This window comes from Siphateles boraxobius, unplaced genomic scaffold (assembly GCF_051911475.1).
Source record: "Siphateles boraxobius isolate OS27281-9 unplaced genomic scaffold, OSU_SipBor_1 41, whole genome shotgun sequence".
Lineage (NCBI taxonomy): Eukaryota > Metazoa > Chordata > Actinopteri > Cypriniformes > Leuciscidae > Siphateles > Siphateles boraxobius.
The window spans coordinates 32,984,840-33,006,659 of NW_027509042.1; the positions used below are offsets into that span (position 1 = coordinate 32,984,840).

At 37.6% G+C, this 21,820-nt stretch overlaps 1 protein-coding gene across 2 annotated transcripts in view; it reads right to left on the reverse strand.

Annotated features, from left to right (window-relative positions):
* stk11ip (serine/threonine kinase 11 interacting protein) overlaps nucleotides 1–21,820 on the reverse strand; it is a 136,241-nt gene that overhangs the window by 11,702 nt on the left and 102,719 nt on the right. For both annotated transcript variants that reach the window (XM_077199184.1, XM_077199183.1), the window contains exons 23-24: nucleotides 3,522–3,606; nucleotides 3,183–3,268 (exon numbers count right to left, since the gene is read on the reverse strand). In XM_077199184.1, coding sequence (XP_077055299.1) covers nucleotides 3,183–3,268; nucleotides 3,522–3,606 — 171 coding nt within the window. The remainder of the gene's footprint in view (nucleotides 1–3,182; nucleotides 3,269–3,521; nucleotides 3,607–21,820) is intronic.

The window sequence follows — 21,820 nt, forward strand, 5'->3', positions numbered from 1 at the left end:
AACGGATCAGGGAGAGCGAGTGTTCTTGAAAGCCCCTTTCTGGAGGAACAAGCTATGGTTCCCAGAGTTGACTCAGCTGCTACCAACAGTCCCATGGCCGATTCCGCTGACGAGGGACCGAGTAGAACCAACAAGGTTATAGTTAGTAACCGAGAAGATATGTCGCCACATTTTTTTAACCAATAATTTTCCTTTCGTCTGTACCTCAGCTCAGCTATATGTGTAGCGGTCCGTTCAGCGCCGCGACACACGGACCCAATCAAATTAGTTACTTGACAAAATGCATTATTGTTACTTAGCAACAGCATTCTTTGACAAAAGCTGTCCAATCAGTTATAAGGAATGTTTTAAGTAGTAACCAATAAAAATATATTTTACAATCCACCCGCCACTGTGGCTGGTATATGAGGCAAAGTCAACCACCACTTTGAATCCCTCTTGGCTCTCAACGAAGGCGGTCGCATTTTCTCTCCCTCTCCCTCCCCTTACCTCTCCTGCTTTGCTTCTCTCGTCACGTCTAGTCTACTGTCTTGTACTTTGAGAGACTCTCGCAGCACTACTCTCCAAAACCAAGAAATTATGGATTTGATCAACTGGTCTCTCAACGAAATTGACACCATCTTCTCGACGAGAAGTTTGGGTTCGGGGGGAACCTGACTGCCCTACCGGGACGTTCACAGCTGGCTACACAATGGACGCATGGAAGAGGTGGCAGGTCGTGTGTCTGGCAGCTCTTTCCGTGGAGGATGTTGAAGATATCTACCTATTCGGCACCATGATAACAGGTCTTCTGCTGATTGGATTTGGCATTGCTCTGGTTTATCGAGGAATTAAGCAGACGGTGACAGCTGTCCAAAGCCCCGCAAGGCTGCCCGTCATGATTGAAGCGGTGGGCAGAGCTGTCAGCACTCAGACTGGGTCTATGAACCACAATATGGATAACATCATTGAGAAGCTCACAGCTTTGCAAAGGCAAATGGATCGTTTCAGAGACCAAAATGAACCAGGAGAATAGCCTGTGTAAATTGAATGCGGCTACTTTCCCGAAGACCAAACAATCCCAATCTTATCTGTTTCGGCACCCCCCTACTAGCACTGGCCTTGGCCGCTGTTGGAACAACAAGTCTCCCGGAAGAGCACTGCAGTGAGCCGCTCTTGCGATCCTTTCCCGACTCCCCAGACACCTGGTGATTGTTGACTCTCTATGGACCTGATCAAGGTTGTCTCCATGGCAACTTGCTGTGTTTCGCTATGACAATCCCACGGACTGAGGCATCTAGATTATGGTGCTGGCTTAGCGACTCTCTCCAGGCCTACACACACATGAACTTACATATACACAGATATGCATCCCCCCTACACCCCATCCCCCGCCTTCGCCGCTTCGTACCCCCAGTCTGACAGGCGGGTCTGTGACCAGCGCCATAATGGCTGCAGGACCGAATGGCTGCTTGCCTGGGCTGGACTAATTCTCCATCCCCCACTCCCCACACGTGTTGCAATGTCTTGTTCATGTTGTAGATTGTACTGTTTATGTGCTAATGTTGCTGAGGTGTTTTTTCCTGTTCCCAGACTGTACTCCTTACAGGAGCATTTTACAGGTCGCCTTTTTTTTCTCCTCACCTCTCCTCATGTCATGCTGTATTCTTCTCAAGATTGGCACTGATTATAGCAGCCATGGTAGCATCTTGTTACCGAAGCACATTCCTTGTGTCCGAAAGCACTACTTGACAATAAAGTGATTCTGATTCTGATTCTAATTCTGAAAAAGTACCTGCCATTGGCTGGTGCTAATTTCCCACCCTGGCCAGAACCCATTAAAAGTTTTCCGTTTTCAGTTAAAACGGCGTTAAAGCGGCTCCTAAGTTCATAAATAATGATCTTTGCAACGGAAGTGAATCAATCAAAAACTTTTTTTTGTACTTGCTCAGTTCCATGAACTTTTGAACAAAAAAATTTCCATATTGCAACTTTAAATATAGATATTCTGTAATAGCATCTTCAAGAATCAGTGATAAATCTTTTTTTTTAAGATAAATACAAGCACATGTACAAAATTCACAAAAGAGAGCACAATTCCATTCACTGACCACCTACAGATATAAAATAAGAATATCTTGCAGGGAAGGAAACTAAAAGTCTGTTTATGATATCAGCTGTACTTTGTGTTTATTCATTAAAATGTTCTGTCTATGTTACTGTTAATGAGCATTTTGGCATGTGCACACAACTGAAATCACAAATGACTATGTGAAAAAATCTGTGTGTTGGAGAAAAATAGGGCATGAGTCATGCACCTTTTATGTTCCTGTCTTTTTAAAATCACTGTCAGAATGTTGGGTGGGTTTGATCATACAAGTTGAATGCTTATCACACCACAAGTCAAGCCTGCTGCGAGCCCTTCCGATAGGGGGGTTCTGGAGGAGAGTCAGGCTGTCAGCAGGGGGGCTGAGGCTCTTGAAAGCTGAACCAGCCGCTCACAGTTGGATCACTCTCTCAAGAAGAATGAGATAAATCTGTTTCTGTGACTCTCCCTTTTTCCATCAAGACCTCAGAGTTTAGTTCCAAGGATAACAGCAGGACCCTAACAAAAGCAAGTGCTGATACAAATATTTTTGTGTCCTAGTGTTAACCTGGGCAGCACTATTTCCCACAGTGATCTGATGAAAGTGTGTACTATGAATCATTAAAGAACTGTAACTGTCATGTGTGAATCACATTTTAAATGGAACTGAAGGGGCATTAAAAGTTTTCGGTTTTTAGTTAAAACGGTGTTGTGTAAGCCACTCCTAAGTTAATAAATAATGATGTTTGCAACGGAAGTTAATCAATCAAAAACTAACTTTAGCTGGAAAATAACTTTATTCTAGAGCTGGTGTAAAGCCAAAACAATCTTTGTTACTTTAATTTCCTGTTATCACTGTAAAGCTGCTCTGAAACAATCTTCATTGTTAAAGCACTATATAAATGAAGGTGACTTGACTTGACAACTACATGTTCAGCTACCCTGACCATTTGTAGCTCTTCCCTGTTACGGGCAAGTCATCACATGCCGTAGTCACCATATAATTCCTTATCTCATTCCTCATACTGTTCTTGTTGCTGGCTCTAGCAACAGAAACATTTTGGGTGAAGCAGGTAAAAGCTTGCATTTCTCCATCTTGGAGAACATAAACACTCACCTTGCTGAAGAAATGCCAAGAGGTACCGGAAAGGAGGATGACTGTTTTCTTTATCACATGGCAGGGCGTCCTCACAGACTAGATGCCTGAAGGACAGACAGTTCAGGATTTAAAATATATTAACAAATGATAAATGGGATAATATGCATACCTTGTGGCAATTAACAATAACTTTTTTTTTCAACCGTGTGCTATTGAGAGGGTCTTTTTAATTGCCATTGTGCATTAACACTGGGCTTTGGGTAGGATAGGCAGACAAACAAAATGAAATGCCTGAGGCAGAGATGAAAAGAGAAGGAGTTGGAGAGCAAAAAATGCCTGCCAGTTTGCACTGAATACCAGAGGTGGTGCTGTGGGTTGAGCCGGGTGGTAGAGATTCCCTTCAGCTTGCTGTCAGTCTTTGGGGCCAATTCCCTTGCAATTTCTGCATGAAAAAAGTGCTGTAGTTAGGAAGAATATCTGCAAAATTTCTTCACACACTCTAAACTCAAAATGAAAGAGTCAGTGTTTAAAATAGCTTTATCACATTATGTTCACATAATTGCTTAATTAAATTCAATTACATAATTTAATATAATTAAATACTTTATCTTATAATAGGTTGAGCATACTTTGAAATCAAAAGTGAGGCACATGTGGAAAAACAAAATAGTGTCAGTAAACCAACTTCATGGTAATATAAAACTGCAAGCAGAAATTATAGGAGCCAACATTTTGATTGAAAAAAAAAAGACTGAAAATATAATTTGTTGATTTGATTGATGATTTCAGTCAAAGTCGTGTAATGGCCTTAGAAAGAATGAATTACTTACTTACCAACTGCTTATACTGTTACTTTTGACCAACAATACAAAGAGTGCTGGTACAAAATTGATATTGTAAGATTCTCAATGGGATTACGATCGGGACTCTGTGGTGGCCATTGATGGGAAAGCCTAGTCAATCAGTATATTCAGGTAGTCAGCTGACCTAGAGAACTCATTTTGTTGCTGAACCTGAGTAGGCATTATGCATCGCTTCATGTGCTCCCTTCTTACCCTGATGTGCCCATCACTCTGGAACAGGGTAAATCTGGACTCATCAGACCACATTACCTTTTTGCATTGCTCCAGAGTCCAATCTTTATGTTTCATTGCAAACTGAATCCTTTTCTACGATCAGCAAACAAGTGGCTTGCTTAAGGCCATACAGCTGTTCATTCCCAATCTCTTGAGCTCTTGTTTCATAGTGCGTGTGGAATGCTCTTACTATCACTATTACATTGCTGTGAGTTCTACTGTTGATTTTCTACGATTCGACTCAACCAAACTTTTAAGTGATCTCCGATCATGGCCATTCAAGATTGTTTTCCGACCACATTTTTGACACTTTTTGACACAATCCTTCCAAGTTTTAATAATGCGTTTGACAGCTCTTAGTCCAATTTTAGTAATTCCAGCAATCTCCTTAGTTGTATTCTTTGCTTGGTGCAGGCCAATAATTTGACCCTTCTGAAATGTAGATGGAATGTGTCTTCCGACAAGATTGTTTAGGAATTGAGAAGGTACCCACTGCGTCAGTTAAGATTAAATAACATGTTGCCAGATTAAACGTATTAATCACTGCAGGAATTATTAAATCAGAGGCTCTTGCCTATTTGCTAATTTAAATGCAGGTGCTGACTTTTTTTTTGGCAGGGCAGTGTATATTATGGCTGTGAAAAATATATAAATGATGTGATTAATGTTTGCTGTTTAACACATTAAAATTAATGAATGCATCTCCTGAAGTAACTATGTGAATGTCTTTCCTCCACATCCTGTGGCCAGTGTAACACGTTATATTTACTCACTAGCTCTGCGAAGCGGAGGCCCTGCTTGCAGTACTGATGTTGTACAGGGGAACTGATCCTCACATACAAATATTAATATCAAATCTTTCTAATTGTATTAATTATTTGCTTAATGTGCAAAATAAGTTTTAAAGAGGGGAAAAAACTGACAGCTCTCACTCAAACCAAACAGAGCATTGACAGACAAAAACTTTACCAAACACACTACATAAAAGGCACAGCTAAATGTGACATTTATTATAATGGGTTTATGTGAATATTGTTTTACATTCAATTTAAATTAAAAGTTATTTTGTGATTCTGATTAGGCCAGGAATTCAATTATACTGTAATGTTCAATAGCTATAATTACTAATTGTATTGCCATCAATTTAATAGAGGCATCAATATCGGAATGGATGATCCTGACCTTCATTGTACTTAGTTGTACTATTAAACAAATGTTTAAAATGTCAAATAATTAAAATATTGTCATTATGTTGCTTGCACATTATTTTAAAACTTCAACTGAAAATATATTTATGATTACAAATTTTAATTAAAGGTGTAATTAATAGTGATTATGTTAGTTCTTATGACGTCTTACGTAGTTCTTACAGTATGTATGTTCCTACCACCCCCCTTTTCTGTTTTCTTACAGCTTTTATTTCTGAATAGTTGTAGAGTTAATAAACAGTGGATTTTACAAGGTAATGGTGTGTTACATGAGTGGAGGCAAACATGGAAACATGATGTTGGAAAGGTTGACTGTCTGATAACTGCCGGATGCCTCAGGAACTGTAGAAAGGGCAGGGATTTCAGCTTATTCCCAGCTTAAGCCTCAAGTTCCCTTCAGATAACACTTATTTAACCTCCTGAGACCCGAGAGTTTGCCTGGTGTGCATTTTATAATTTTTCTTACTATTTGGTATAAGTAGGACCTAATAAGTATAATAACTAAAATTAGTTTTTGTACAGGAAGTAGTTTTAGCATAAAATGATGTCCTCATGCAAGGACAGTGGGTCTATCTTAACTTTATCCTCCTGAGACCCGAGTTTTGGTTTGGCGTACATTTTAGATTTATTCTAGCTTTTTGGGGTTTATGGCAAGCCGTTTTAACTTTTATTCATTTTCAGGATATGAATTCTTGATATCAACAATTAAATTTTCACTAGTTAAAATAATAGTTATTGATATCAGGAATTAGATTTCTACTAGTAACAATGGCAATTTTTGATATCAGAAATTACATTTCCACTAGTAACAATGCTAATTCTTGATATCCACAATTAAATTTTCACTAGTTAAAATTATAATTCTTAATATCAGCAACTGAATTTCAACTAGTAAAAACTATAATTCTTGATATCTGTAATTGTATTTTCACTTGTGAAAAGTCTCCATAGGCTGCCATTCAAAATCAATTGTTGATATCAAGAATTGATTTCTTACTAGTTGAAATTCCAATTTCACACATCAGAAATACAATTCTTATAGTAAAAACCTTTATTTTTGATATCAAGAATTCAATTGTCACTAGTTGAAATGTCTATTCTTGATATCAACAATTGAATTGCTACTAGTAACAATGTTCATTTTATGATATCAATAATTCCATTTTCACTAGTGACAATGTTAATTTCTGATATCATGAATGTAATTGTTACTAGTAAGAAAACCATTTTAGATATCTGAAATTATATTGATATCAGAAATGCATTTTCAGATATCAAAAATTAACATTTTTACTAGTAGCATTTAATTGTTGATATCAAGAATAGACATTTCAACTAGTGACAATTGAATTATTGAAATCAGGAATTCGCATTTTTACTAGTAGCCTAACAATGTAATTATTTATATCAAAAATTATATTTCTACTAGTAAGAAATCAATTCTTGATATCAACAATTCAATTGTTGATATCAAGAATTCTATTGTTGATTTCAATAATTAAATTGCTGATATCAAAAATGTAATTGTTGATATCAACAATTGAATTGTTGATATCAACAATTCATATCCTGTGTGTGTGTGTGTGTGTGTGTGTGATCGCGATCGAGCAAGAGAGAGAGTGTTTGTGTGCGCGCGATCGCGAGTGAGCAAGAGAGAGAGAGAGAGAGAGAGAGAGAGATAGAGAGAGAGAGAGAGAGAGAGTGTGTGTGTGTGTGTGTGTGTGTGCGAGTGAGTGAGCAAAGTGAGTGTGTGTGTGTGTGTGTGTGTCGCGAGCGAGCGACGAGCAAGAGAGAGAGAGAGACAGAGAGTGTGTGTGTGTGTGTGTATGTGTGTCTGTGTCTGTGTGTGTGCGCGAGAGCACGCGCGCGATCGTGAGTGAACTGAAGCCGCGTTGAGTGCGCTCGAGTGAGTGAGCCAGTGTGCGTCTAAGCTCAATGCAACTACACATTTTTTTTTTTTTTGCTAACATCTTATACAATTTCAACAAAGCTAAGTCCCATTGTCCTCATATGTGGACATCAACTTTAGCAGCATAATAAATCTTTATTGTTACAAAAGTTTGTCAAATGTGCATGCCATTTTAATCATACAACTCTTCTATGCATAACTTAACAAGAATCAACAAAGAAATGTTTTTAGATTTTTTATCTTGCGGACGTTTTGGTCTGGAGTGGCTGCGTGACATGTGACCTGTGTTCTCCGGCATCTTTAAATTATTTATGTTAAATTTTTTTCTCTTCTGACCCCACCAGATGGCAGTGTAAGTGTCCTCGTTTGTGAAAAACATGTTTCAGTTACACAGAATTAAGAATTATGCTGCACACAACCAAAAATGTGATGTCCTCATATGAGGTCGCAGGGTCTCAGGAGGTTAATTTGGATAGCTTAGACTAAAGAAACCAGTTAAAGGCTACAACCGCTATTCTAAGTGGCTGCATATGAAGAACGTTTTTTTGAATTCACTGCAATAAACTCAAGTTAAAAGTTGTTCTACTTTTAAAAACTACGTCTGTAGACCTTGTGTTTTTTCTTCTTCATTCCACTGTCCTGTGTCCCATGTTTTTACCCACAATACGCATTCTGTGTGAATGGCCCCTATACTGTACATACAATAAATTGATTTCCCCAAAGGTTGTCTTTGGACTTTTTTTTCACATGCCTGTCTTTTCTGATGAATCTAATAGGGCCAATTAGCAATTCGCCTAAAAACTTGTCTCAGCACAGTCCAACCTGAATCACATTATTTTTGTTGATGGGTGGGGATCTGTGTAATGGACCCAATCTTAGAGCCAAACTGCATACTTTTAAAGACTAAGCAGACTAAGCTGTCAGTGTTTCTGAGTCAAATTGGGTGTGTAGATCCCCGTTTGTTAATCAGTAATGATATTGATATCAGTGACAAATAAGGTTTGTCAAGATGAGATTTTTTTTTTAAAAGCATACATCAGGTATGTTAAAATGTACATAGTGTATTTATGTTGATTTTATGTAATTAAAAATGACATTTGCACCATTTTCTACGAAAGTTAAAGGGATAGTTCACCCAAAAATGAAAATTCTGTCAGTAATTACTCACCCTCATGTTGTTCCAACCTCGTAAGACCTTCGTTCATCTTCGGAACACGAATTAAGATATTTTTTATTAAATCTGAGAGCTTGATCACTCTTCCATAGGCTTCTAAGGGATTGAAACTTGCCAGCCCCGAAAAGTTATTAAATACATTGTTAAAATAGTCCAAGTGACTACAGTGGCTAAATCTTAAGCTTATCAAGCGACGAGAATACTTTTTGTTCGCAAAAACAAACAAAAATAACGACTTTATTTCAACTATTAATTTCCTTCTCTGTGGGCCTCTAGTAAATTAACGTAGTGTGATTGCATAGTGTTACATCACATGTAGGCTCACTATTGGCCCACGGTGGTCATGTTTGTGATGCATGTGACGTACAACAACAGAAGCTTAGGCTATTACACTAGTGAACTGACTCGAGGCCCACAGAGAAGGAAATGAATAGTTGAAATAAAGTCGTTATTTTTGTTTGTTTTTGCGAACAAAAAGTATTCTCGTCGCTTTATAAACTTAAGATTGAGCCACTGTAGTCAGTTAAATTTCTTAGTTCGTGTTCTAGGTTGGAACAACATGAGGGTGAGTAATTACTGACAGAGTTTTCATTTTTGGGTGAACTATCCCTTTAAGACTGAACGTACCTGAATGTGTCAAATGGTGTAACTGCCAAAGAATGAGAAATATTAAAAATGTATCCTCCTGGATGGCATGTAAGTGCACATCTAGAAATAAATACTTCATTTGAATATATCACACGAAAATAGATTTTATTAGAGTTATCTCTAAATATAATTTTTAATGTGTTTTTGCAATATTTGGCATTTGACTAATTATGTACAAATTGTTAAAAAACATATTACACTAAACTGAATTATTCAATTTTATTCCACATTAATTTTCCTGTATATAATTATATTTTTATGAAAAATACTGGTTACGCCAATTGACAAAAACCAGTTATACCACCTGACCATGTTGCTTCTAGAGTCAAAGGCCATTGTTTGTTTAAGAAATTGTGCCTGAAAATCAAGCATGAAAGTCAACAAGTTCAGCAGAAGTGGTTTTATTTTTGTCAATGCTGAAAAAAAATAATACTGAAAAGAGCTAATGAGGTTCATTCTCCTGTTCTGCAGCAGTTTGAGCTTCAGCAAGAACTAACGTTGTTCATTCTCGTGCTACGCAGCACGTTTGAGCTACAGCGAGAACCAATGAGGTTCATTCTCGTGTTCTGCAGCACGTTTGAGCTTCATTGAGAAACAATGAGGTTCATTCTCGTGTTACGCAGCACGTTTGAGCTTCAGCAAGAACCAATGAGGTTCATTCTCGTGTTACGCATCATGTTTGAGCTTCAGAAAGAACCAATGAGGTTCATTCTCATGTTACGCAGCACGTTTGAGCCTCCACAGCACGTTTGAGCTTCCGCAAGAACTAATGAAGTTCATTCTTGTGTTACGCAACGTTTAAGCTTCCGCAAGAACCAGTGAGGTTCATTCTTGTGTCAAGCAGCATGTTTGAGCTTCCGCGAGAACCAATGAGGTTCATTCTTGTGTTACGCAACACGTTTGAGCTTCAGCAAGAACCGATGAGGTTCATTCTTGTTACGCAGCACGTTTGAGCTTCCGCAAGAGCCAATGAGGTTCATTCTCGTATTACACAGCACGTTTGAGCTTCCGCAAGAACCAATGAGGTTAATTCTCGTGTTACGCAGCACGTTTAAACTTCCGCAAGAATTAATAAAGTTCATTCTTGTGTTAAGCAACACGTTTAATCTTCCGCAAGAACCAATGAGGCTCATTCTTGTGTTACGCAGCATGTTTGAGCTTCCGCGAGCACCAATGAGGTTAATTCTCGTGTTACGCAGAACGTTTGAGTTTCTGCAAGAACCAATGAGGTTCATTCTCATGTTACACAGCACATTTAAGCTTCAGCAAGAACCAATGAAGTTAATTCTCATGTTATGCAGCACGCTTTAGCTTCCACAAGAACCAATGCGCTTACATTGGTTACACTGAACACTTGAAAAAAAGTTCCAAATAGTAGGTTAGTTTATATAAAAAAATTGAATCAGCATAATAAACTTGTGATATTTTATTTAATTGGCCCCTAACAGAAAGGCTTGTTATAGAAGTCAATAGGTGTAACCGGTTAAACCATTTGACATTTCAGTTTAAAATCAAATTTGAGAGGCATTATTATGGACACCTATGTAATCATGTGGCCTTGGTGGTAATATTTAAAATGTAATTTTCAAAGTTAATAATAATTTTTATAATAATGAAGAATTATCAATGTATTCCCGGGGTCATACCATTTGACAATTACTTAAGAATACCTGACCATACCCTAAAATTGTCAAATTATCTCACATTTTAAAATGAGTTAACATTTGCATGCAGCAGTCAGTTTCACCGGGGGTCCGTCTCTGTGATATAATTTCCTGTCACATAGTCGTCTTACACAATATTAACAAAATGACTCCTTGAATGGTGGTTACACTACCTTGACACTTCAGGAATTTTACTTGACTCACATGATTCCCCAAATTAATTAAAATATTCACAACAATGGTGTTCCATTTAATTTTATTTACTGATAAATAGTTCTAATGTAAGATTATGCCAAACTAGCTGATATGGTGTTTTATTGAGAATTTCACCTTTTTTAAAGAAGATCAATTATTTGGTACAAAGTTTTGACGGTTACACGGTTGCAATCATCCCCCAAATATTCTTTCAAAATGTATTTGTGGCGAGCAGGACAAGGCTGAGGGACGTGAGAGAACGGCGCAAGGCCGGTGGCGTGAATGATAATGAATGACACCTGTGAGACGCACCGGTCTCGCATCTCTCACGGAGGAGCGGCAGCATAAAAGGAGGAGCGACGACGCTGACGATCGAGAGAGGACAGGCCTGTGTTTTATTTGTGTTTTGTGTAGCCAGCAGTCGTCCGCGAGGGGCTGCTGGCAGACTTTTGGTTTTTGTATTTGTTTTATTTTTATTATTAAAAGTCTTTGAATGTTCGCCGGTTCCCGCCTCCTACTTCCCTGAACTATGATCTTCGCCATAGTATTAAAACCAGAAATTTTAGACTTGGTCCTCAAAAAAAGAGCATCTATGCAAGTAATTTGCCATTCTATTTTGAAATTTTAACCCTTTTAAATTTAATTAAACCATATGGACACAAAAAAATGACCCATTGACACATTTCAAAATACCCATCACTGAAAGTCCTTGCAGTTCACTAATTGAATCAGATGTTGATTGATTAGCTGCTCATGACGGATTCATTTCAGCTAAGCATTCGTCAGCTAGATTAAAACTAGTGATTTGTCTTTTTGATTGATTCATTTAATAACCGGCTCAAAGTAGTTTTTCCTAAACACTAAACTGGTTGCATTGTATGTTGATTTGCGTTCAGCCCACGAGGGCTTTCTATCTTCAATATAAAGATGTTTTTTTTGTTATTATTTTGTTTGTATTGCCAAGGCTCCAGACTAACTTTTTCACTGGTTGCACTGGTGCTACCAACTTCCCAGCTAGCAATTAGGAGTTAGCCGCTTTCCTAAAACCTGCGGCGCTGTCGGCTGAGTCGCGGCATCGGCTGAGTCGTAGCAACTGCAATTAGGTCCACAATTACACAAAAAGTATTCTCGTCGCTTGATAAACTTGGACTATTTTAACGATGTCTTTAATAACTTTTCTGGGCCAGCAAGTTTCAATCCCTTAGAAGCCTTAAGGGATTAATCCAAGAGTTTAATCCAAAATATCTTAATTTGTGTTCCGAAGACGAACAAAAGTCTTACGGGGTTGGAACAACATGAGGGTGAGTAATTACTGACAGCATTTTCATTTTTGGGTGAACTATCCCTTTAACATCCTACATTAACTCTACTTTAGAGCTGTTGCTGATTATGTTGATTATTTTCGATCCGTTTAAACTGTTTGTTTAAGTTAGTTCCTTCGACATGTGCTTCCCTCCAGATGAAACAAAAAGAATTCAGAACTCAAATTCAATTAAGAATTATTAATTAGGACAACAAAAGAAAATTATTTATCATGTCTGAGTAAAGTAGTGCAAGTTGGGGGTAACGTATGAAAGTGGCTCTGACTTTTATGGCGCGAACAAAGCTAGCTAACTAACACTATTTAGGTCAAGGTAGCTAACATTGACTAGCTGGGCTGTTAGCTCATGGTTTCGTTGCAGCTTGGCAAAGAATTAGTCGCCATTTAGGCTAGACGCCATTTTTATTTAATGAAATTTACGTGAATATTATTTACGACCACAGTCTTTGATCTGTGGAAGAAAATAAACTTATCTTGTACAATTACAACAAAATTATCCCAATATAAAAACACAAATACACACAAATTTGAGCACACATTTAGGTGAGATTTGCAATGGTAATTGAGCAATGCTTATATATGAATAAAAGCCTTAATTAAATATGTCATCATATAAAGTGATCTTTCCAGAAAAAAAATACTGATTCCTAGACTTTCAATGGATGGACAATTTTTTTTAATAATATTAAAAATATCTATATGACAGTAGGCGCCTAGGCGGTTCTTCCCTGTGAACCGCCTAGGCGAAAATCAGTACTGACAATCAATACATTTCAAGGTATCGTATCAAAGTAGTTTCATTACAACACTAGTGCAGGGTGCCACAAATTTTTGAAAAATTAAAAAAATATCAAGATGAATCATGTCAAGATTAATGAAAAGATCATGTCGCTTCAGTTATATTTCGATATGTTTACAAGAAAGCAAACTCTGTGGATGAAAACAAAACAAACTGCACACTACGGTTTGATTGGAGTAGTGCTAGATATAGGCTACCTGTCTGTGTAGCTAGTTTACTTTAGTTTCTTTTAGGGATGCACCAATACCATTTTTTTTTACATCAAGTAGGATTTATATAACTCTCTGTGTGTTGAACTGATAATCACTCTTTTGTGTGTTAAACACAACCTACATAATACAGACAACTTCATCATAAAGAAAAACAACAAATGAAAAAAATATACGATCATGATCTATGACAAAAATTATATTATAAACTAGATTAGTGGATAATTCAGCAGTAAAATTTACTCTAGATAAATCATGAGTGCACAATAATTGTATAAAATCTGAACATTTAGTGAAAAAAAAACATTTAGTGGAGAACAAATAAGAGACAATAAGTGTAACACTAACTCTGGTAAAATGTTACACATTGCTCTTTGTATTGTTGTAAAATACATTCATGAAAAACAAGATAACAAAAATCAAAAAGATAAGTTATTTCATATGTAGCTATAGGCTACTATAAAATTGAGACATGTTTTAAATGTATAGCACAGCTGTTTAATGAGGCAGCAACATATGATAGATAGGAAAGAACAAGAAAGGCTATTAATTATCTTTCATTGCGTCACTGTATTATGATATGAAAGGCTGCAATACAGTGCGGCACAAAGCGGTAATCCATCAGCCGGAAACTGAAGCCTCCCGGGGGCCGCCATTGTAGCAGACCATCACCTGCTGATAGCATTCCATTGACTCCCATTCATTTTGGCGTTACTTTGACAGCGAATAACTTAATTTGAATAAGCGAATTACATCTGTGACGTCCAAATACTTAATTTGTCCATTATTTATTTCTAAACAAACACGACAATGTATAAAAAGGCTCCATTACTTTGTATCTTACGTTATGGCCCTGTAGAAGCCGTTTTTGTAAAAATAGGCTAACGATTGAGACATAACGTGACTATCTGTCGCATTTTAGAGAAATTACCGTATAGACAGGAAGAGAAGCTCACATGCAATATTTTACTGTCTATGAGGCAATCGGGGGGACATGGGGGCATACAGTCAAGGTAGAAGCCCATAGATAGAGAGTCCATAAAAGCAACAGGACAAAATATTTCAACAACGTTTTTGAGGAATTAGGTGATTCAGATTTGTCCTCGCACACTTACTAGAAGATTTACAACTGTCAGACTGTCGTCAAGCTCAGTTTGAGCCTGCGCAGTACGCTCAGCCATCAGGAAGTGAGTGCTTCTAATCTGGCTCCCCTTTTCTCCGTTGAAATCAAGGGGGTCGCTGTGTCCATTTCTTTTACTGTCTATGGTCGAGTCCGCATTGAAAAGTTCAAAGCACAAAGGAAAGACATATTGATGCGTAATGTACATAGACTGTAAAAAAATATGGACAAAGCGTCTGACATCACCCATAGACTTTCTGAAGAATGGTTTTGAGGCCGTTTATGGGGGGTATGGGCGGCGCCATCTCAGAAAATCTTTTCAGAAAGGATACAGAGGTGGTATGATGTGTTGTGTCAGATCATGGTCGAGACATCACATTTCAGGAATTCCATTTGGCGCAGCCCGTTATCAGCTGTCAATCACGCTGTCAATCAAAGTTAACTATGCCCTTATTTGTCAAACATTTTATATCTAAATACGATCTAAACTAACGAGTTAGAAAAAAAAATCACCCCCCTAACAGTTGTCAGGCACTCGGAACCTATCGAAAAATACAATAAAAGTCCATTGGACCAACCTGTAAAAACATGAATTTATGCTGTGAATACAGATATTTTAACATGGGGGTCTATGGACATTTGCTCCCTGTTGGGACCTGCCCCTAGCGGATTTTCGATGTATTGCAGTTTTTCGCACTTCCGGGTAGGCTTCATTTTTCAGATTGGAATGTTGCCGCTTGGTAGTGTATTATACAGTATCTATCTATGCAATAGTTTATTGAGCCTTTTCATTTAACAGTTTTACATTTCAATTACAGTGAGCGTGAAGAACAATTATAGTGCTCTGACTCTACTCTAGTGTTGTGATCTAACAGACACCCATTAGAAAGTAACATGATTAAGTTACAGCAATAAAGTCCAGCAAGATAATGTTGTTTTATGCGAAACCATAGACCTTTATCTACAGATCAAGTATAATAATAGTAACATTGAATCATTTTCGTGTTGACAGTCGTAACTGAACGCGACGCGCTGTTTGAATGAAGAATGATTGACAGCCGCAGCAGAGGGAAAAGTTTACGTGATCTTGAATTTAATTACTTAAAGTTTCCGTGCACAATATTACAAGTGTTATGAATCCATTATATAGTATAATGTGAGATAGAAATTAACATTTATGGCGCTTTATAATGTTTTTGTGCCTTTTGTGGGGCTTAACAATAACACTGAATAGTATACGCACAATATCGGATTTGGGTCGGCCACGTCTGACCGATACCTGATCCGGCAAAAATGGCAGTATCGGAGCCGAGACTGATACCGAGTATAATACACCATACTTTCACCCAAACTGAATAATTAGAAACAAGTTTAAATGGGTAAATCTTCTATAAATGTTTAATTCATCATTTTCTTTTCTGACAAACTCTTGTTCTTGTTAAAACACACTAGACATGCTTATTCCGTGCATTTTGAGCACTTTTTGTGGGAAATCATATTGTAGCGCACAGACTATATATAAGACTCTATATAATTGTTGTGAAATTGCAGTTTTATTTTGCACCGGCAGTTAATGCGGTGAGTTCGGTAAAGGCCAGGTAGAGAGAAACGAGCGATTGAGTTAGGCTGGTGTGTTTTGTGTACAGTTGTTCTCACGTTCGGATTAAAAGTTGAGGAACTCCCTTGTCTGTCGTTCTTCAGACGTTACAATATTTATTTTGTCCATCAAAAGTCTGCTTTCATTTTCATTGAGCGTGAGCAGCGCAACAAAAATAGACTCGACGCTTCACTGGACCCCGCTTCACCGCTGCTCACGCGACTCTCCTGCTCCCGGTGTGAATGCAATTGGTGAACATACATGGCGAAAAAAATTATGCGCTGCTCACGCTTACGGTGTGAAACGGCCGTTTAACTGCTACTTTTTGATGTTCTACAGTAACCGACTACTACAGAAGAAAAGCCGATTTGGCCTGGTCGATAATACGTGACAGATTAGATACATTTCTAATAAAAGTGCAGGTAGGCAGACACTGATTAAGTGCGTGACCATGCACAAATGCACTTGCACAAATGCGATCCAACAAATTTTAACTCGCACCTTCTCAAAAAATGGTTGCACATATCGACAATTATGGTCGCAGTCTGGAGCCCTGACTGCATCACATTCAATACGGACTACAAATTCATATTCACAACTCAACAAAGTAAAATTTATTTAGCGAAACTTAAACTGGTGTGACGTCATTTCAACAAAATTAGACCAAAACAAAGTTTGTTTGGTGTCAGTTTCTGGAGGTCGAAAAAGCTTGCCGTGGCGATTACATAAAATAGGTATGTGTGCTCTGGGTATGAGAAAATAGGTATGTGTGCTCCGCCTTCTTTGATGTGGAAATCTTCTCTAGTTAATTTCTTCTGTTTGGTCCGTCAAGTTCAGATATCCGCGAGTCAAAACATGAACACACTACAGAGCCGGTTTATAGTAAAAACTGTTTAGTTGTAATTCTAACTTAGACTATGACACTGTTTTTATGTTTTATACTATAAATCTGCTTGCTTTTAAACAATTTTAATAAAGTTCTATATGAATAAACAATATATGACTTTACTGTAGTGTCAAATTGCAGAGCCAGTGCATAAATAGCGACACCGCTTTGATCAGATGCTTCCTTAACTACTGTTTTCTCACCTTTGTCATTTTTGTTCTGTGTGTATTTTGTTATTGAGAGGAAAGCAGCACATACAGTTCAAATCAGGTTTATTGGCAAAATCGACAGACTTTCAGCTGTTTGTAATTAACAAATCAAACAAAAGTAATTAAAATAGCTCAACACAACAAATGTTTAAACTGGTTTCCCCAAATTCAACTGAAAATGCAACTTTTAATGACTTCTGCAGTCTCAAAATGATTCAACCCCTTCATTACAAGCATCTTTAGTACTTGGTAGAACACCCTTTTACAGTTATGACCTGCTCCAAATGAGATGTATAACCAGACACCAGCTTCTGGCAGCATTTCTAAGGAATCATAGCCCATTTCCTGATGACCAATGGCATCCAGTTCAGTAATATTCTTGGGGTTGCGTGCTGCAACCACCTTCTTCAAATCCCAACAGGGATTACCATGGGGTTCAAGTCAGGTGACTGTGATGGCCACAGTAAATTCTTCCAGGACGACTTTTGTAACCAAGCCTTGGTGGAATTTGAAGTATGCTTGGGATCATTGCCGTTTTCTTCTAGGATTTCCTGATACTTCAGTCAATCTATCTTGCCTTCCACACGATACATGTTTCCAGTGCCAGAGGATGCAAAGCAACGCCAGAGCATCACCGAGCCACCAACATGCTTAAAGGAACACGCCGAATTTTTTGGGCTTTAGCTTAAACACCGTATCCCCCAGAGTTAGATAAGTCCATCCATACCTTTTTCATCTCTGTGCTGTAACTCTGTTTAACGCACCCATCGCTAGCCTAGCTTAGCACAAAGACTGGATGTAAATGGCTACAGCTAGCGTACTAATCCCAATAAGTGACAAAATAACGCAAACATTTTCCTATTTACATGTTGTGATTTGTATAGTCACAGAGTGTACAAATAATAAGGTCATATGAGACACAGACATATAGGAAAATGTTTGCATTATTTTGTCACTTTTTGGGATTAGTATGCTAGCTGTAGGCATTTACATCCAGTCTTTGTGCTAAGCTAGGCTAGCGGTGGGTGCATCAAACAGAGTTACAGCACGCACGGAGATGAAAAAGGTATGTATGGACTTATCTAACTCTGGGATACAATGAATAAGCTAAAGTCCCAAAAAGTCGGCGTGTTCCTTTAACTGTAAGCAGAGTGTTCTTTTAAGCATGAAAAGGTAATCCATATGTCCAAAAATTCCAGTTTTTTCATCACTCCACAGAACAGAATATCAAAACCTCTGTGGCTTGATTAATTAATTTTAAACAAATTAGAGCCAGTCAGTAGTGGTGTACGTCTTAGAGTTCTGGCATGCGTTTAGTAGGCGCCTTACTGTGCAAGCTGAAACCAGTTGCATGTTGCCAGTCTTGCTGCAGGTTTTTTGCAGTCACTCAAGGGTTTTTCTGAACCTGCCATCTCAGAAATCTGGTTGCAGCCGTTGATAGTTTCCTTTTTCTGCTCCGTCCAGGTATTGTAACCACTGTTCCTTTAACTGCAAACTATGATTGCAATGGGGTCTCTAGGAACATTTAGTGCCTTTGCTATCTTTTTGTATCCTGTTCTTTGGTTGTGAATCGTGATTATATTTTCTCTTAACTTTTTGGATCATTCTTTTGACTTAGCCATATTTCAAATGTGACACTCAGCAAACCTAGCCAGTTCAGATATTTCATGTGTTCTAGCTCAAACACGCCTGGTGAAACTAATGAAGCCCTTGATTAGTTGCATGAGGTGTGCTTGAGAAAACATCTGTTTTGCAGATTTGTGCTTGTAGCAATGTTCAGGGAAGAAGGAGGCGGGAACTGGCGAACATTTAAACATACTTTATTAAAATAAAACCAAACAAACTAAAATTCCGCCAGCAGCCCCTCGCGGACGACTGCTGGCTTACCCAAAATAAACATAACGGCCAGCAGCCCCTAGCGGACGACTGCTGGCTAAAATAAAACACAAATACAAAAAACAAAACTCAACTAAAATACAGGCCTGTTCCTCTCTCGATCATCAACGTCGTCGCTCCTCCTTTATGCTTCCGCTCCTCCGTGAGAGATGCGAGACCGGTGTTGCTCATTAGCAATCGCACCACCGGCCTCGCGCCGTTCTCTCACGTCCCTCGGCCGTCCTGTTCGCCACAGTGCTGTTGTGAGGGATTCTATGCAGGGGTTGAACAGTTTTGAGAAGAGTCATTAAAGTCATTAAAAGTTGCATGTTCAGTTGAATTTGCGAAATCCACTTGAAACATTTCAATTACAATAAATTGAGCTATTTCAATTACTTTTGTTTGATTTGTTTATTGCAAACAGCTGAAAGTCTGTACATTTAGCCAATAAACCAGATTTGCAATAAAACAAAAAAAAGATTTTGGAAGAGCATTGACGGACAACAACAAAAACTTACTGTAACTTAAATTTCAAAACAACCTGGGAGGACATTGTCTTAACAGAGAATATAGATCCTTTCTAGCACAGCCATTAACAGTTTACACTTTCTGGTGTGATCATGCAAGTTTGCAATGTACATCAGGAAGATCAGGCCCTTCCTAACTGAGCATTCAATACAACTTCTCATCCTGGCCAGTGGTGGGCGATATCACCAATGTTATTTCACGTTAACGATATCATAATATTGTTATATTTGCTTTAAATAAGGTTATGATTGAAATTTCATAATTCTTGTCACCATTTTCAATATCACAAAAAACGAATACGAGCCTGAGAAAAAAAAAAAAAAAATTCTTCAAGCTTACTGAAGACAAGTTAACTGATAAAAGAAACAAAGAAACAGATTACAAGGATATGAGAAAACAAACTACTACAGAACAAAACCACAAATTAAATAGACCTACCTGAAAAACTTCAAGCACTAGAAATAAGAAATAGCTACTACTTAAATTGTATAAAGTAATCAAATGTATATAAAAAACACTGCATACTTTTCACTGTGTAAATTAAATATATGCGTGGTTTGTGAAAAAACTAAAAAAATTGTCACTGAAATAAGGTCATGAAACCAATACTAATTATTTATTCACAATACTTTAGACAATTGTATCACGTAGCCTAGAATATTTGCTCCAAAACGATTGTGAAAATCATCCTGCCTACTCATTCAGATAAAACAATAAAATATTTTAAAATTGGCAAGACATGTTTCGTGTGAGAAAGCTGTATGCGAGGAGGCGTAAACCTCCCATTAATATATAGCTTGTCACACCTGAGAAAGATAAAGACCCTCCCCTAATGGCCCTATTAGGTGCTATCAGGCCCCATCATTATGAGGAGCCTTGCACAAAGAATGAGGAGAGCCAAAAAAAGAATGGCTTTTTGATTGTTTGGATTTATTTACAACACAACATAATCCAAAGATACACAATAAATGACAAAAAAGCACATTATTGAACACACTTACTGAGACTTGAACAGTCACACACCTTTGTGCCATTCCAGAAACATAGTACCTGTCATTTCCAAGGTGTCTGATTTTTTATTTTACCATGTTCATGTACAGAGTCTCATGTGAATGTTGAAGTCAGCAGGACTCATCCGTGGGGCATCTGGTCACTTTAAAAAAAAGAAAAAGAAAACAACAACTGTGAACATGCTGATATCAAGAGAAACTATATGGCTACATGACTTTGGACATACATTTTCGATTTTTCTGGTTAAAACTGGTTAATATTGCGATGTAATTATATATATATATATATATATATATATATATATATATATATATATATATATACATACATACACACACACAATGCCTAGAATAAGTGAACAAACCCATGCTAAAGTTGACTAAAAAGAGGAATAAAAAAAAACATTAATGCCTTAATTAAAAAAAGAGGAAAACTCCAACCATTAGGGACACCAATTTTCTTTGTGAATGAATAATGTATCGCAAATAAATAAATGTACTTCCTTAAAATACAGGTTGCATAAGTCAGGACACCCCTATGTTAAATTCCCATAGAGGCAGGCAGATTTTTATTTTTAAAGGCCAGTTATTTCATAGATCCAGGATAACTATGCATCCTGATAAAGTTCTCTTGGCCTTTGGAATTAAAATATCCCACATCATCACATTCCTTTCACCATACCTAGAGATTGGCATGGTTTTATTTCAGTTAGCCTAATAGCTGGTTTGATTTGCATTGAGAGATGATCTTATGGAAAGTACCCCCTGCCAATCTCTAGGTATGGTGAAGGGTGTGTGATGATGTGGGGATATTTTAATTCCAAATAATAATAACAATAGCCAATAGCATGCGGGCCTATAAATCGTTAAAAAGAAACACTTCAGTACATACACTAGAGAAAAATATATGGATAGGCCTATGTTACTTCAAATGTTTCCATTCGTTACAAACACAGTATTTAACAGTAAACATGGTTCTAAACATTATAATAATCACCATATTAGAGTAAACACCAGAGGTGGGAGTAAGTCACACATGTGCAAGTCACAAGCAAGTCTCAAGTCTTAACCTTCGAGTCTCAAGCAAGTCCAAGTAAATTTTTTATAAAGGCAAGTCAAGTCACTGCCTTATGTCAAGCAAGTCAAGTCAAGTCGTAGCTTGGGTCACAAGTCACTGGCAAGTCATACAAACGTTTGACGATTTCACTTAATTTATATATTAAAATAA